The 17,225-nt window shown below is 50.9% G+C and overlaps 1 protein-coding gene across 4 annotated transcripts in view; it reads right to left on the bottom strand.

Moving 5' to 3' along the window:
* Positions 1-4,088: 4,088 nt before the first annotated feature.
* Positions 4,089-17,225, bottom strand: part of LOC102298009 (semaphorin-6D) — a 95,549-nt gene continuing 82,412 nt past the window's right edge. For all 4 annotated transcript variants that reach the window (XM_005948504.3, XM_005948502.3, XM_042213455.1 and 1 more), the window contains 3 exons: positions 9,569-9,819; positions 9,050-9,181; positions 4,089-8,515 (listed from right to left, as the gene is read on the bottom strand). In XM_005948504.3, the coding sequence (XP_005948566.1) occupies positions 7,307-8,515; positions 9,050-9,181; positions 9,569-9,819 (1,592 nt within the window). In that variant the 3' untranslated portion in view covers positions 4,089-7,306. The remainder of the gene's footprint in view (positions 8,516-9,049; positions 9,182-9,568; positions 9,820-17,225) is intronic.

The following is a 17,225-nucleotide window of genomic DNA, read 5'->3' as shown; positions in this document are numbered from 1 at the left end:
CCCCATGTGTAGCGTTGGAACCCAGTCAGGATTTGTTTCATCCATTTCATAGGCTGGTTTGCTGCAATAATGAAAAACAATTAGCAACTAATATGCTATAAAGAGTGATATGAACTTATTTAGAACTTAACTGAATGAAAACGTCTGGAGCACCAACAGATATCTGTGGATGGTAGAGAACTGGATATCAGCTCGTCTCACAGCTGCTATCCAGGCTAGACGCCTTCGTTTGGTAACATCTGATACACGAGCTGCCTCACGTTGCTTCCAGGTGGGGAAAGAATAAAAACAGAGCCCATTTTCCAGCTTATTCCCTTCCCGATCGTGTGATCTAACGACCAACACAGCAAGGACGAACCATTGCTGATGCTTTGCTCCTTTGTTTGGCCTGCTAAAATGGCACCTCGGCGGTCACGCCCCCTCCCGTGACATCACGCTTCGAAGCCCTATAAACAGCGTTGGTCAAACAGATGTACGTAGACTTGCTTTTCAGGAAAACCAGGCAGTCAGTGTTTGGTGTCTGCTGAGACAAAGCAGGAGAGTCAGAACGACACTTTGTGTTTCTGGGTGTAAAAGCTCCACCTGAGCTCTGAGAGCCGCCCACCGGCAGAGATCGAACATCTGCAGCTGTTCATGAACCGGACTGACGGCGGTGGACGACAAGTTTTTATCTTGATAAGAAGATGTATGAAGGGGTTACATATACTAGAAAGAAGCTGTTTTTGACTGTGCATCATTGAGCCCAGTGTAAAGAGCTGTGATCTTGTATTTGTGACAACTGCCCTCTTGGCCTGATCTCTCCTGGAAACCATAGCATCTACTTCGTGATACGAATGCTCTTTCTGGCTGAAAAGAAAATCTTCACGAGCGATATGGTTGATCTTTTTCTGACAGATTATAGGTCAACAAGTCATTTACCACAGTTTAAATTACCACAATCATTCTTCAACAAGGAGGCAAGGATTTGGTCAGCAGGTTGGTGTGCGCCTGCTGTGGGAGTGCTGGAGTCCCAGAGGTGACCTGCTGAGGCGGGGCCTGGATGGAAACATCATGCATACATGGCCACGTGGTCATTCTGAATAAGACATCGGTTATGGTCTCATCAGAGTTACAAAGCATGAAGGTCTGCTTTTGGTTCGCTGCCTACGAGGAATTCAGGGTTACATCGTGATATGAACTCGAGTTTCCTTTAATTACAGCAGATTTCTCAATGAATTTCATTTCAAATAAGGTTAAAATGAGAAAAAGAAGGATTTGGTGAGAAATCATTTCGAGTGAGACAATAAATCTACATGATTTCCACATCGTAACAACGCCACTTTATCTCAGGAGGCGTGGCTACAGAGGAGGTTCAACATATCCAGGCTTGCTCTGCGTTAGCTGGATCAGTGAATCCTACAAGCCCAGTCAGAGATAACAGCCATGCCACGGAGGTTATCTGATGAACCGGGCTCTCTGCTGCAGGCTCTGAGCGCGCTCAGTGCTGCTGTTTGTTTCTAAGGTGACAGCTGGATCCATGGAAACATGAACGCTTCCTGTCCCACAGCCTGAGACGTGAAATCAGAGCAGAGGAAATGAATGTGATGAAAGTTTGAGTTACAGGTGTATACATATATACACCTGTAACCACGTGACTCTCCGGGGGAGGAGAGGCCAGGTAAAAAGGGGCGGGGAGGGATGAATACTTAATTGATCATTTCAAAATAAAAGCAGGTTAAAGTGGCTCGCATGCACAGAGAGGCCTGAAGTCAGCAGCTGAAGGAAGAGGAAATCCTAGGAGCTCTCACAGCCGTCGTCATGGCAGCGCTGACATCTGAACGTGTTCGTGACCTGACCCACGGGAACACGCACGTTTGATGCTCTGCGGGAACACCCGATCAGATTCTGGATCGGAAACATCGCTGTGAGCACGGATGGGATTCAGTTCGATTCCTTATCGAGGTCTCTTTGTTGTGATCAGTGTTGGTTGATTACATTCAGTACGATACATCAATTACAATATTACACAGAACACTTTATTAAAACGAATGCAGCACGTTACTTATTAGGTACAGACATCAGTCATACTACTCGTTATGTTACTTTCACGTTACTCTGTAAAATGACGTGAGAGCCAACATTTAAAAATATAAACCTGAGGCTCCACACCCCAGCACAGATCCCGTCCTGATGAGGACACGCCGGACCTTTGTCTTAAACCAGCACAAAGAGACTTTAAAGAGGTGGTCTGAAGTTTTACTGTAGCTCAGGTTTGCTCCTTTGATTCAAACCAGCAAAAATGAAGGCAGGAAACTGCAATTCGTCATCATCATCATCATCCAGGTAATCCCACGATTCGACAGTGAAAAAAGAAAAGTGCTGAATGATTTGAGCTGACTGTGCTGAGAGCTGCTGAGTCCACTGCCTTTAAAATCTGCTTTTCTCTCACTGTCTTTACATTTATCAAAGCCTTCCTCTCTTTAATATTACCTCATGAAACCCAAGGTAAGAAGACCTGCTACCTTTACACCAGCAGATGGCAGCACAGCACCTCCACGACGCCTGGACCTGGAGGCGGGCTCTTACTGGAAGGATAAAGCGAAGTCATCAGAGGTGTGCAGGATGGTTTTCCTGTTCGGATCCTCAGACGGGGTTCAGACTTTCAGCTTGTCAGCGTTTATGTCCTTCGTTTTATTTAACGGTTATTTTATTGTGGTCATCGAACAGCGCGCCGTGCACTGTTTGAATTTCACAGCTGATGGTGCTGTTCGACTGACCGCAGCAGTAGGTGATCAGCAGTGATCCAGGACATCGTCACAGTCCCATTACTCCTCCAAGGACCTCTGCAAACAGCTACAACAAACCACCTGACAGCCGGTTCGAGTCCTCACGCCGTCTCAGGGTCATCGCATCGAGGATCACTGAAGCTGCATTCGGGACACGTAAAACACCCAAAACTGAAAGCAGGAAGTCCTTCATACAGTCAGATGTGAGAAACTCGTTCATATGCTTTTAATTAATTTGGCAGAATTGAAATGAACCAGACGACACCGCAGAATATCAAACACACCGCTCACTTAAACCATCTGCTGCTGGAGAACACTTCCTTTTCCCCAGTTTTAGGAACTTTGTCAAGGACATCTTTATCCTCGGCAGGACCAAAGATATCTCAGACTGGAGACTGAAACACTGAGAGGATAAAAGACCTCAGAACCAGAACACTGACCTGCTTTAAATATCCATGCAAAGCTTACTGTAGTCATCACAGTTCATCAACCCAACTGACTGAGAATAAAACATTAAACAGTTCAGGTCCTGCTGTGCTCTGTCCCAGGGAGCGCTGCAAGAAAAAGCCTTGGCCAGGTTGTGCACTCAGGAACAGGGCCTGTAATAACGCCTGTGGTTACTGCTCTGTAAACAAAACACACCAATGCAACAGTCTGTGTGTGGACAGTGAACCAAAGAGTTAAGTACCTATATATTTACAACAGGACATCCTCCTCAGTGATGAAGGAACCAATAATCCTTGGTCCACTCTTGAACTTTGAACCCTAATGAAGACGATGCATTTAAGGTCCCCACAAACCTCACTGGGCTGTTTGCTGTGTCCCTCAATTCAGCACATCAACCACCAGGAAGTGTTCTGACTTATAATATCTGTGTTTCAGCACCGTTTCCTGTGGGTGGACAACAAACTGGACTGGTCATGCAACACGCAGCACCGGTATAAAAAAGCCCAAAGCCGACTGTACTTCCTCAGGAGGCTGAGGTCTTTTAACATCTGCAGGAAGCTCCTGAGGATGTTTTACCAGTCGGTGGTTGCTGGAGTACTTTTCTATGCTGTGGTGTGCTGGGGGAGCAGCACAGCAAAGAAGGACTCATCCAGGCTGGAGAAACTGATCAGGAGGGCTAGCTCTGTGGTCGGCATGAAGCTGGACACTCTGGTGACAGTGGCAGAGAAAAGGACACTAAAAAAACTGCTGGACATTATGAACAATGCCGGGCATCCCACCCGAGGGATTAATAAAGTTTCATCTAATCTAATCTAATCTAATCACCCATCCTTTCAGAATAAGAGTCCACACAAAGAAGAATCACTCTGCTGCCAGTACTATTCCACAGTAGCCTTTATTTACACCGTCATCCACATTGTTAATTAATAGCAGTAAGGTAAACATAATAGTGTGTGACATTATTACATTGTCATTTCAGCGTAGCCCACCGGGTGGCGCTGTGAGTCCACAGCGTCTCTGCTCCTCTCAGCACTTCAGAGGAAGAGAACCACGAAACGAATAAACAAAATCATTTTCAAGGTTACAAGTGCATCTCATACAAAACCTTTATAAAATACGCCAAAGTCTTTATGCTCTGCGGCGCCCCCTAGCAGCACCCAGTGGAAACATTCATAAAGGACCTTTGAAGATTGACACGTGATTTTGGAGAGTTCAGCACTGCTCACAGACTCTGACGTGGTGTTTGTGCTGTGTGAAGGTTGGAGCGGCTCGCCGCAGGTCTAAAGGAGCGTTCAGCCAATTATCTACGGCACGTTAGCAGGACCACGGATTTGTTACCAACTGAACCAGAACCAGAACTCTGAGCAAAACATTAAAGCAGCATTTTCATCTGAAGGAAAATTCAAATACAAAAAGCTCGATGTGACACTTTGGTGTTTATACGCAGCCCTCCCTGTTTTCCATTAATCAGTGTTTTACCTTTTCCACCGATTGGACGAATGCGAAAGGCAAAAAAGTTGTTTTAGTTTCCGAGGCGACGCGTTCAGGCGTGTCTGTGGTTCAAACAGCCGTCGCTCTGTTTAAGATATTCAGCTGACAGAGAGAGAAACAGACACAATTTGGCATCTCAATGAATTAAATTTGGCTTATTGTTTATTAATAATAATAATAATGCGTATCGACAGGTTTGCTCTGTCGGCACAGAGCCATGAGGAAGGACAGTTCTATTCTATTTTGCATTATTTTTAACAATCCAGACCTGAAAACTCTCCATGTTGGTGCGTTTAAGGACAGTCTGAGTGTTTGACTGAACCTTGTTCGTCATCCTTTTCCTGACGTGTACGTTAGGTGTCACGGCTGGATGACACCTCTCAGATATCCTCTCCAAAGCCGTGCCTGGAGAAACGCTCGGTGTCTAACGGGTCGGTGTTCACAGAGGTGCGTCTGCAGTGATGCCACAAACGCCCGAACCTTCCCGTTCGGCTCGTTTTTAAACGCCGTTTCTTTTTCTGCAGAATCCCCTGCTGAGAGCAGAGGGTGGGATTGGCAGTAAATTTAGCCTCCGAGTCCTGCGGCAGCCTCCTTCAGTGACCACAGCAGCTGTAATCTGCGGTGACTACAGTATTTCAAACTGTTTGAATCAGGCGAGATGAAAGAGGATGATGTAAGCGCCTCAAACGCTGTGGCATGAATCCCTGTACAGTGAGCAGCAACCATCGCGCTTTGGCCTCTTTTATTTAACCTCAACAAACGCATCACGCACCGCGGCTCGCTCTCAGCTGCGTGTTGCATCGTGTTGATGCAGAGCTCGTCCTCCGCTGTGGACCGCGGGGAGAAGTCAGTTCGCTCAGACGACTACACGTCACAGCCGCGTGTTCTGCATTCAAGCCTACGTCTCAAACTTGTGCTGGTTAGTACGACTGCCTGATGTACCCCGGCGCTGTCCCTAACCAGCCAGGCGGGCCAGAAACCCTCAAACTATTTGGGCATAAATGAGATAAAGTAGTAGCAGCGCCACGCCAAAGCTCGAATGACTGGATTTGAAAGTTGATGCCAGCTGTTTTTGGACATGTGACGAGATTACTGGTGTTTATATCTGAAACTCTTCGTGTTTTATGGTCTGAACGAGCAGGCGCAGAGGTCCTGAATCATCTCTTTTACATTTATTGCTTCGTTTAGCGGCGCTGCCCGTGCGGCTCACTGGTGGCGCTCTGAGTGTTTGTGCCTCAGTGTAGTTAAAAGAGCTGCAGCTTTAGGGTTTGTGACATGAAGCAGGTGTTCAGGTGTTCAGCGCACAAGTCAGAAACTGAATCCGTCTGTGGACAATGATGCTAACAGACCTGAAAGTGCGTCCAGGTGCATCCACGCTGAGGCAACACGGAGAGCCGGCGTCACGTCACCCGCTGGTCTGCAGGGTCCGCTCTGCGGTCTCACCTGTGTTGCCTGAGCCCGGCGGCGGAAACAGAACCCGGCAGAGCCGCTAACAAACACCGAGGTAAAGACAAAGCAGCTGATCCACTGTTCTTCAGCTGGAAGGAAACCCTCCCACAGACCGAAGCAAAGCAGACCTTCACCCAAATTACCACCAACAGAATCCTCACGTTCCCACTGCCTGCTGGGAAATGTAGTTTTTAATGAAGGTGCAGAGTGAGACTGAAGTCAGACTGAAATGTCTCCGCCACGGCAGACAACAGGCCACGCCCCCTCTCCCAGACTCTGGGTTGTTTCATGCCTGCACACATTTTCACATTTCAAAGGTTTAACAGGTACCTGAACGCATCACCAGCCTCGGGCGGGGTTACAGAGCATAGCTGAGGTGACGAGTCTGCCTCTGCTCCGCCCTCGTGGGCGCCGGACCCCGGACACCCTGGGAGGTCAGTGGGAGCATGAGTGTGGCAGTAATTTGGGTGAAACACCAATTTAAGAGCAAACTTTGTTAAAGTTTCCACAGTGTGCGCTCAGCTGGTGAAGAGAAAACACGCCCCCTTCAGACGAGTGCAGGGCCTGAAACGACCCGCGGGGGTCTGGGTGTGACGCTCAGCAGGCGTTAATGCAAGAGGGTCGTTGTAGTGATGTGGAGACGGTTATCACACCTGCTGGGCGACCTGCAGATACCAATATGGTATAAAAGACCGAGGTGGTCTGTCCTCAGAGTGCTGCTGAAAACACAAGTCTGCGCCCCCCACGGGGACGGGAGCCGCCCCTGCTGCGGGGTTCAGGTTTGCTGACGATCCTGGCGAATGAAATCCGGGCCCGACGACAGGATGTCGCATCAAAGTGCTCCGAAGAAAACTGCATTAATCTGGAATTCTGTGGCCACCTCGAGCCGCCTCTGGAATGTTTAGTAGTTCGTGCTGGTTTCGAGCCCCGCCCCTTTCAATGAGCCAGAGATGCTCGAGTGGCGACGGACGGCGTCCTCTCAGCGGCGGGGCAGCAAGCACGGCTGAGGGGTGGTAACGAGGAGCGATGGCGACAAAAAGCTCTGGGTCTCTTTTGTGTCTCCAGCCCATCGGCGCTCTCCTCTCATCCTCTCTCACCAGCCCGGCAGGCGTCTAAGGACAGCAGCGGCCATGTCGGCGCGGTGCCCGGCAGCCTCAGTAGTTGTACTTTCCCGCCTCTGCGCCCGGTGACGTGGCTGTGTTTGGCAGGAAGAGTGGTTTAGGAGGGATCTGGGGTTTGAGCGACACCGTTCTCCGGACGACGGCTGCCCGCTGGGCGTGCGGCCCCTCGCTGTAGCTGTGTTGCCGTGTGAGGCAGGCGCTGGCCACCGACGGCTGCTTGCTGTTGGCGGGGGCGGGGCCACCGCTGTTGTTGCTGCTGTTGTTAGTGTTCATCCTGGCGAGGAAGTGAGCATGCTGCGGCCCTCGCTGGTTGAAGCTGTGGTGGCGGGGCACGGCGCCACTCCCGCTGCCCATCCTGATGAGGGAGTGACGCTGAGAGTGGTGGCGCGTCACGGAGACGCCGCCGCCTCCTCCAGGTCGTTCTGGAATCACTTGCTGCTGGAGCGGAGTGGAGGACGAGGAGGAGGAGGATGAGGGGATGGAGGTGGAGGAGGTGGGGTTGTTTGAGGATGAGGAGGATGAAGATGAGGAGGAGGTGGTGTTCTGAGGAGGAGGGTCGATGCGTTTGGGGAGGCCGTCGCTCGGCAGCGCAGAGGTGCTGTGGTAGGACGCGGCCTCATTCTGTTGCTGGTGATGGTGGTGGTTGCTATGGTGATGGCCGTGGTTGTAGTGGTGCGTGCGCGTCTGTGTGTGGTGGTGATGGTGGCTGTGATGGTGCCCTGCGGTGGAGCCGGACGACCCGGGGAACAGCGAGGAAGAGGAGGTGGAGGTCAGGACCTTGATGCCGCCGGTTCCCGACGCGCTGACCTCGTGGATGTGTTTGAGCAGCTCGTCCAGCGCCGACACGTCCACCACCGTCTGGGGGAGGGACTGCTGGGAGTGGTGGTGATGCGGGACTCCTCCCCCTCCCACCGCTGCCGCCCGCTCATCATTGGAGATCTTTCTCTCCTCTGGGAGGTGCAGAGAGGTCGAAGAGGCGCCGACCCCCTGGGGCGTCCCATTGCTTAAACTGTTGCCGTGGTGATGAGGGAAGGGAAACACCTGCTGGTTTATGGAGTTCCCGACGACGGCCATGAATCCCAGACTGGAGGCGGAGCAGCTGGGCTTGTCTCTGGCGTTGTTGCAGTTCTGGTTCTTCTCGTACTGATGGTGTCGCAGCGCCTTCATGTTCTTGATGGGAAGCTCCGGGGTGGAGTCGGGCGTGGGCAGGCCGGAGAGCTCGCCATCCCCCTGTGACAGAGACTAAACAGAGGTCAGAGGTTAGACGCGGCCGTGGCGTCAGTACGAACGTCGAGATTAAAAGTTCTACCTGAAAACCTCAGAATGAGCTTTAGCGCTCACGTCACGCTGCGTGCTGACAGGAGAGGGCGCTGTGTGCAAAGCTTTAAGCACTTATGTGTTAAACCCAGCTGAGTTACATCAGTGTCTGAGAGCCGCATGTGTGCAGCAACCTCGGTGGAAACTTTATGCAGAAGCAGACACGTCTCCGGCGAGTCGGACCGCAGCCGAGCGTCGTGCTCCATGCGTCGGAGTGATGCTCCGGCTGCGGTCTGGCTCAGCGGAGATCGGCATCGTCCACAGGAAGGGAGACTGGGTGAGAAGACCGGCCTGCAGCGAAATTTCAAAATAAAACACATGTAACATCTTTAATGTTAGCATTAAATGGCTGCGGCATGTAAATGTGATCGATTACACGTCCAAGGTGTGTGCCTGCAGTCCGCTCCATCCTCCATCGCTCACACTGACAAACTCTGATTGGACAGATTCGCTTCCTACCTGGGACAGGCTGAGCTCGGGGTCGCCCAGCGGGAGGCCCTGGTGCACGGGGCTGTGGAGGTGATGCTCGGCCCGGCCGTTGGGGATGAAGGAGCTGTACATCTTTGGGGTGGACACGTCCAGTTTGTCCTCCTGGAGGAAGAGAAGAAGAAGAAAAGCTGCGATCAGCTGTCGTTATCTTTGCCTGCCGTTTCATCTCTAAAGCACAGGATGACCCTTCAGTGGGAGGAGCCACGGAGAACAATGAGGAACTTGTATAAATATACATTTGAGCAGAGGGTCAGAGGTCAGCTCAGAGATTCAGTTTCCTGCTCAGGGACATGTGGACAGAGGATGGAGTTCCTAATGAAACGCTCGATAGTAATGAGCGAATAAAAGACTGAAGTGAGGCTTATTAAGTCTGACCCCGGGGGAGGAGGAGGGGCTGAATATTAACACCGCTGCCTCTCAGCTCGCAGACGTGTTTCAGCTGTAGGGCTCAGGTGAGCTCTGATGAATCCGTTTCCTCGTCTCACTCACCTTGGGCTGTCCGTCCAGCAGCCCGTTGAGCTTGGCGAGGGATCGCAGCGACAGGGCGTGAGGCAGCGACGCCTCCGGGTCCTTCCCCAGCCTCCGAGCCCGGTGGGCAGCGCTGCCACCGCAGTAGCATGACACCAGGAAACCCGACAAGATGGCGCCCAGGAAGAAGGCCACCAGCACGCAGGCGATCAGCAGCGTGTAATGCACGTTAGCACCGGCACGTTGGTCCATGTCCGGAGGGCGCCGCACGCCTGGAAGACACAAGAGAAGTCATGTTTCCACCTGAGCGTAACACCTGAAGTCTCCCTGACTTCTCCGGCACTAACAGTGTGTGTGTGTGTGTGTGTCACATGCAGCAAGTTCCTGCAGGCTGCTTTGGCTCAGTTTGATGAAGGGGAGCTGACGGGGGAGGGGGGGGACAGATGGAGGAGAGGTGAGAGTAAGGTGAGGGGGGGCGAGAGAGAGGGTGAGAGACAGAGACGAGGATTGGACTTAATGAGGAGGAGGAGGTTCACAGGTAAGGAAACAGGATGATGGGGGAGGAGAGGAAGAGCAGGGAAGGACGTTAGGAAGGTGAGATCTGAGGTGGGGGGGGGATGAGGACGGAGATGAAAGAGAGCATCACTCAGCAGCGCCTCATCAGGTCCACACATCAGAGCCTCTCAGATACAGTGACTCATCAGTCTGTGCGCACACACACACACACACACACGCACACGCACACGCACACACGCACGCACACACACGCACACGCACACACAGTCGTGTTTTCACGTCCTTGTGGGGACATCTCATTAACATAACCCTCCCCAGCTGTCTCCCTAACCATGAAATATGGACGCCTATCACAACATAACTGTTTCAAACTTGTGGGGACGATCACTTTGTCCCCATACGGGCTGCTGGTCCCCACAAAGATATGCAAACATGGTCGGTGCTGCACAGGTTTGTCTCACACGTGTGTTTGAAGTATGACATGTTTCTGGTTCTGCACACATGTTTGTGATGTGTCGTGCTGTCTGCACTCATAAAATAAAGCATGTATACACGTAACTGTCACTTTTATGAACTTCCACTTCTCTCCAAAAACCCACCAGGGTCATAAAAATCCTCAGCCGCCCAGTACAGCAGCGGCTGAGGACTGGGGTAAAGTCACGCTCTTTCTGATGTTCGGGGAATGGTCCGCAGAACAAAAGGTGAGCGCCTCCATCAGTGCTGTCTCAACAGTAAAGATCCTGAGACGTTCATGTGTGGGCTGCTTCTCATCCACGGGAGTGGGCTCACTCACAATTTTGCCAAAAAACACAGCCATGAATAAAGAATGTGACCAAAACATCCTCCCACAGCACCTTCATCCAACCATCCAAGAACAGTTTGGCGAACAACACACAGACTTTTCCAGCATCATGGGCACAGTGGCCAATCCTCAAGAGGCAGGTGGACAAACAAAAGCCTGCTAATTGTGACAAACTCGGAGCATTGATTATGTAAGAATGGATCACCATCAGTCAGGGTTTGGCCCAGACGTTGACTGACAGAGGTCTGGAAACAGAAGGGCCAACACTGCAAATACTGACTCTTTGCGTGATGTAATTGTCAATAAAAGCCTTTGAAGCTTATGAAGCGCTGGTTTCATACTTTAATACATCACAGAAACATCAGACACAACGATGTGGAAACACTGAGGCAGCAAACTTTGTGGAAACTGATATTTGTGTCATTCCTGAAACTTTAGACCACGACTGTGAGTCACAGCATGCACTCATGAAACTGCAGTAACCACACTCACCAGCAGAGGCCACCGTTCCACAAGCATGACCTGCTGGGTAATCGTAATGAATTAAAACGACTGCAACTCACCTTTGACCTGTGACACGTTCATGACCTGGTGTCAGTGTGGAGAGAGCTGCTGTGCACCTGCTCCTGGTAATCTGATTACTGCCTTTGAACGTACTTACAGACAACTCAATCGGCCTGCACCGATCACAGGGAAAGCTCAACACACGAGTCTGAAGGTCAAAGGTCAAGCTTCATCACAATGGTGGAACGGTCTGTGTGAGATCAGGCTGGAAGCAGCGTCAGCGTGAAAAACAGGGGCAATGAAATATCAGAGGAAGGGCACAAACCCTCTAAATCATTCAGTTTTATTGGAGCGACATCCTGTGGCAGTCAGAGGAAGTGAGGTCATGTCAGACCTGATTCTTCCTGTTTTAAGTGACAGCGTTTTCTGCAGCAATGTGCCTGATTAAACGCTTCCACAGATGAAAGCTGTGACTTTTGTTTGCCTCGGCCTGCGTTTCCTCCCGATCGAGCAGCGTGCTCCTGCTTCACAATCAGAGCGCCGCATGCCACAGACCGGCTGACTGACAGGTTGATTTACCTCGCGGACGCTCTCGGTGCTCGCTCCGAACGCCTTCAGCTGCTGACTGGTGGCAGGAAAGGTCTCCGAGGCTCAGGGATGATTTTACACGCTTCCACTTCAGCCTTTATTTGTTCTGCTGAAGCGAACGAAGCCGTCCTGTTTACGCGCTGATGGATTGTTTCAATAAAGCAGATGTTAGAGGGCGAATGGAAACCTGGCGGTAAACCTCTCTTTGTAACAGGATCAGGAGGGAACGTTTTCATTTCAAGGACGTATCAGGAGCGTTTAGGGGGAAACCCTCCGGAGCGCTGATGGAGTTTGACATAAGAGGAGCGGCTGAGGTTGAGCAGGATGGCCGTTTCTCTCAGCGATGTTTGGCCATGTAAACGTCTGACACACCAAGCACAAACAGTCACCTGACCAAGCATCTGAAAAATGATCCCGTTCACCTGTCGCAGCCCGCCGTGTGCAGTCAACGGGTCAGCTGCAGAGCGCCCTCTAGTGGACACTTGTAGCATTCTCTACCTCACTTTATGTTCATGCATCAGCTGTTATCAATGCTAACGCTGTGATATCATCAAACAGCTGATATCTGTGGGTCTGCGTCACCCCTGTAATCCAGCACAGGTGTTATGATACTGAGCTGTTCACCTGGCCGTCGGCAGGTAAGCGTCCGACAGCAGCTGCAGTAAAAACGCATTTACGCTGGAACTAGCATGCAAGCTAGCTTGTTTCTGGGTCCCACCCATAGACTCCCACCTTAGCGCCTCATTACCAGGAGGTGAGGGTTTTCAGTGACGCCTGCTGCAGCTCGATGCATCACATTTAGGCGGCGTGCTGCTTTTAGGCGCCGCTCGCTCCCTCTTATTATTTCATAGCTCGTCTCAGTCGCACAGAAGGAGCTGCTCGTCCCCGAAAACCCGATCAAAGGGCCAAATATACCCCCAGAAACAAAAAGCTAATTTCACGCCCTGCACTGCTGGTCGTCAGGGGGGAGGGGTTTATTCCCATTCCCCGCTGGTGCGGGACTCGAACTGGCAACCATCTCTAACCTCAAAGCCAGCATCGCCCCGGGGCCTCCGAGGCTTCACTTTGATACGAGACACCGCGGAACAAATTTGTCTTTTATGCAAAATACTGTTGAAATAGAGCGAACAGTCATTACACGTCCAGCCAGGATTAACAGACACACACAGACACACACACAGACACACACACAGACACACACACACACACACACAGACACACACACACTCCCCTGTGTCTAACAGCCACGATTTCATGTTCGTTATTTGCACTCTTTCATCTCCGTCCTTCGCTCTGACAGATATAAATAGGATGATGGAGACGCACAGAGAAAAATATTATGCTAATTACAGCCCGACACTGAAGTGTTTCATTCTCTGCCCTCGCTCTTTGTTTCTGTCTCTCTCTGCTCCGTCACTTTCAAAGTTCCTCCCTCTCTGCTGTCAGCCTGGATTGGAAAAACAACTTTGTGGCGTGGCGGGTGAAATCTTCTGGGTGCAGTCTTCTCGCTTCTTCTGTCACTGTTTGCTCTTTTCTTTCACTCTGAAACTTCAGCTTTTCCCTCTCTGCGTCCTTTTATCTGTCTGCCTCATACGGCTTTATGCCTCCCTCCATCTCTCTCCTCATACTCCTCTGCTCGCTCCTGTCTCCTCTTTGCAGCTCAGATCAATACACGAGCTCTTCCTGTCCCAGAAAATCAAGTGAAATCAATCAAACAAATGAGCCACTCTAAGCAGATTCAGCACGAAGCCATCGCACCCATGATTAAAAACACTTCTGTAAGGAAGAAGATTAACTGCACGACTGACGGCACGGCGACACGCAGACGGATGTGTGACCTGAGTGTGAGGACGTCAGAGCCCGGGGTGCATCGCTGTGGCGTACCGGCCGCCAAAAGAGGAAGTCTGGCTTTAGGGACGCGCAACACTGACACGCAGCGGCACCTCCACATCTGAAACATCTGCACTGCAGCTGTCTCACCCCAGAGGGGGAGGTCCTAAGAGTCAGTGACCCACTCTGTCATCATGTGACTCAGTGAGGTCACACGGGCTGAAGACTGAGTTACAGGTGGATGTAAGGTGGTGTCAGAGGATGTAGCTGTAGCTTATGTGTTAAATGCGTTTGGATTTCACCAAAACACCCTTTTTCCTGCCTGTGTTTTCAGTCTGCGTGTGTGTGGTTGTGCACGGCGTGGTGACGTAGGCGTGTGCATGTGTGATCACAGCTCCTCCCAGCATGACCCTGAAAGTTTCCTGAGGCCATAAGTCTGATATGACCGAACTGCTGCGTTTTGGCCCGTGTGATATCAGACTCGCTGGGTGTGAGTCACGTAGAGGGCCGAGTTCTTGAGTTTTAGCTCAAGGATACAGCTGTAACGCTAGCATGCTAAGTTAGCCTGGTTGCTAGCGGCAGGTTTTAGCTAACGTGCACTGTGTTGATTTATGATTATGCGGTGACAAAGACGGCAGATAAATGTCGTTTTAGACCTCTGAGAAAACAGCCGAGCTTCTGCTACTCTGATGGCTGACTGTGCTTCAGTGCAGACGCCTCGCACATCTGTCGCTCCTCCTCAGAAGGCGTGAGCTGTGGCTCTAAGGCCGAGGCGGACGAGCCAAACGCGGGAGTCAAGCTCCAGAAACTTCTGCCCTATTAGCATGCTCTCTCTCTGCCTCTGCTGCTCTCTCGCCCACTCATTCTCCATTGGTATTCACACTGAGCCAGACACCAGTGACAGAGGCTGAGGAGGAGGAGGGAGCAGCGAGGAGGGCGATGAAGGAGAGACAGAGCGAGCAATGACAGACATGGATTAAAGGGGGGAGAGAGAGAGAGAGAGTGCAGATGAAGGAGGAGAGAGGAGACAGGAAGAGAGGAGAGAGGAGACAGGAAGAGAGGAGAGACCTTGTCAAGTTTGAATTTTTGCTTTGCCATTGAAACACACACAAACCTGCTGACTGTAAAGGTCAGATAATTCACACCTGACACACTCCTACAGCGTGTGTGTGTCAGGTGTGCGTGTGTCAGGTGTGCGTGTGTCAGGTGTGCGTGTGTCAGGTGTGTGGTGAATAACAATGCTGCCGTAGTACCAGCTGAGGAAGTGAAACTGGGAGGATCCTTCGTGTTTAACCAACACCTGAAATCGACAGGGCCTACAGCAGCACGGCCTGTAGAGGGCGCCAGCACACGGCTCTAGCTGGACCTCAGGATTATGTTCAGACTGTGAATGATCTCAGGTGCTCTCAGGTACGTGTGGACGAGCTGCTGCTGGCTGCAACTTTCTGCTTCCCAAATAGAAGCCGCACATTTCATTTTTTATTTTACTCCAGAAAGCTTGTGCGTCCCTGTGATCGGCTCTGATGTCGCTCTGCACACGGGAGAAACGCGCTCCTATTGGACGATGTTCTGGATCCGTCCACGCGAGTGTGGTAAAGCACCACATTAGGCCCTGATGATGATGATGATGATGATGATGATGATGATGATGATGATGGTGATGGACTGACCTGCGTGGCCTCTGTGGTGCTGACCATCGCAGAGCCACATGCAGAATTTCAGGTGTTTAATAAATCCCTTGGAGGGTCTTAAGGACATTTATTGTCTTTTGCATTTTTAGTTTTAAACTATCTTCACTGTGTTGAGTGGAATATAGCCAAATTTGTCAAACAATGTTTTTTTTAATTATTTTTTTTAATTGTGGTGTAAATTCATTAAAGGTCTGAATATGAACCTTCAGCTTGTAAAATGAGAGAAAACATCTCAGCAACAGTTTTTATGACGTCAGTAAACTTCCTGGATTTGGGATCGTCTCTGTCATTAAAGAAAGTGAAACCGCAGCTGCAGCCGAGCAGCTGCAGCCGAGCAGCTGCAGCCGAGCAGCTGCAGCCGAGCAGCTCAGCGCCCGTTCAATCCAACTTTATTACTAAAGCATCACAACAGCAGCGTCCTTGACAGCACCTGGCAGCAGGGAGGATTCAGGGTCACCTGGTCCAGCGCTAACTACATGCTTTAGTAAATAGGAAATCTTGAAAGTAGAGATAGTGTCTCCTGAATCCAAGCTGGTTCCACAGAAGCTGAAGGCTCTGCCTCCCATTCTACTTTTAAATACTCTAGGAACAACAAGTAGGCCTGCAGAGCGAGAGTGAAGTGCTCCAACAGGGTGATATGGTACTACAGGGTCATGTTCACAGAGTCAGGCTGTGGGCTCACAGCTTCCTCTGAGCTCCAGGTTTGATTGGATTTTCAGCTGCTGCTATTTTTGATGCATCGTTCAGCAGCTCGACTTACGGGAAACAAACCTCTGAGTGCGCTCTGACACAACGCTCGCCATCAGCAGCTGCAGCCACAGCAACATGAAAGTAACCACGGTGACGGAGTGATGATGCAGGCAGCACTGAGTACGCTCAAGCCTTTAGTGGCATTTAATGGCATCTTTGTCAGGACACGTGAGTCCATTTCCTTTGTGGAGTATGTGTGCGTCCTCTACACTCCGTCACACTTTCAGGTCTGAAGCTGCCCTCACTCATTACGTTACCCTGATGACGTCCACCGTTGTCATCAGACACGTATGAAGCTCGCCACGCTGCCGGTTTCTCAGCTGACGTATTAAACAGCTGCTTTCCTTCATGTGCGGGAAACAACATAAAACGCCGTCTTCAGTCCCCACGCTGCGTTCTCCTGCTCAGCTCGGCAGGAGCAGGAGAACGCAGGCTCCTTCCCGTCTCTGTTAGCTTAGCGCCGAGCATCATCTTCCTCACACCTGCACAGAGGTAAACAGCTGGCCCCTCCCAGCGCCACGCTCAGAGGTCAGACGACCCACAGGGAACATTTAGAGACATTGGCTTTGTGCCCGCCTCAGAAACAGCAGCACACACGCCCAAGGGCGCCGTCGAACCCGACGCAGCTCGCCTGTTTGGATGAACTGTGGAGACATCACGTATCCATCCGCCCAGTGACGCCAGAAACCTGCACTTTGTATACACAAGATATATATGAGCTTATATGTACACGACACGTACCGTGTACACACACGGACACACACCTAACGGTGTGAAACACCTCCGGCTGTGTGCTTCTTGTTGTTGATTGATTCCCACTGAGCTCCATATTGTGTTTTCATCGACCAGATCAATCTATGTGGGTGTCTCACTGTGTGTGTCGTGAAGAGACTGCAGACTGCTGATTGGTCGAGTCAATCAAGACTGATGAGGGAAGGTCAGCAAAGAGACAGCAGCAAACACACACACACACACACACACACACACACACACACAC

The sequence above is a fragment of the Haplochromis burtoni genome, unplaced genomic scaffold (assembly GCF_018398535.1).
Source record: "Haplochromis burtoni strain Fernald_Lab_line unplaced genomic scaffold, NCSU_Asbu1 Contig_444, whole genome shotgun sequence".
Lineage (NCBI taxonomy): Eukaryota > Metazoa > Chordata > Actinopteri > Cichliformes > Cichlidae > Haplochromis > Haplochromis burtoni.
The sequence above is the reverse complement of the archived record's forward strand: the minus strand, read 5'-3'. Positions and strand labels throughout refer to the sequence as shown.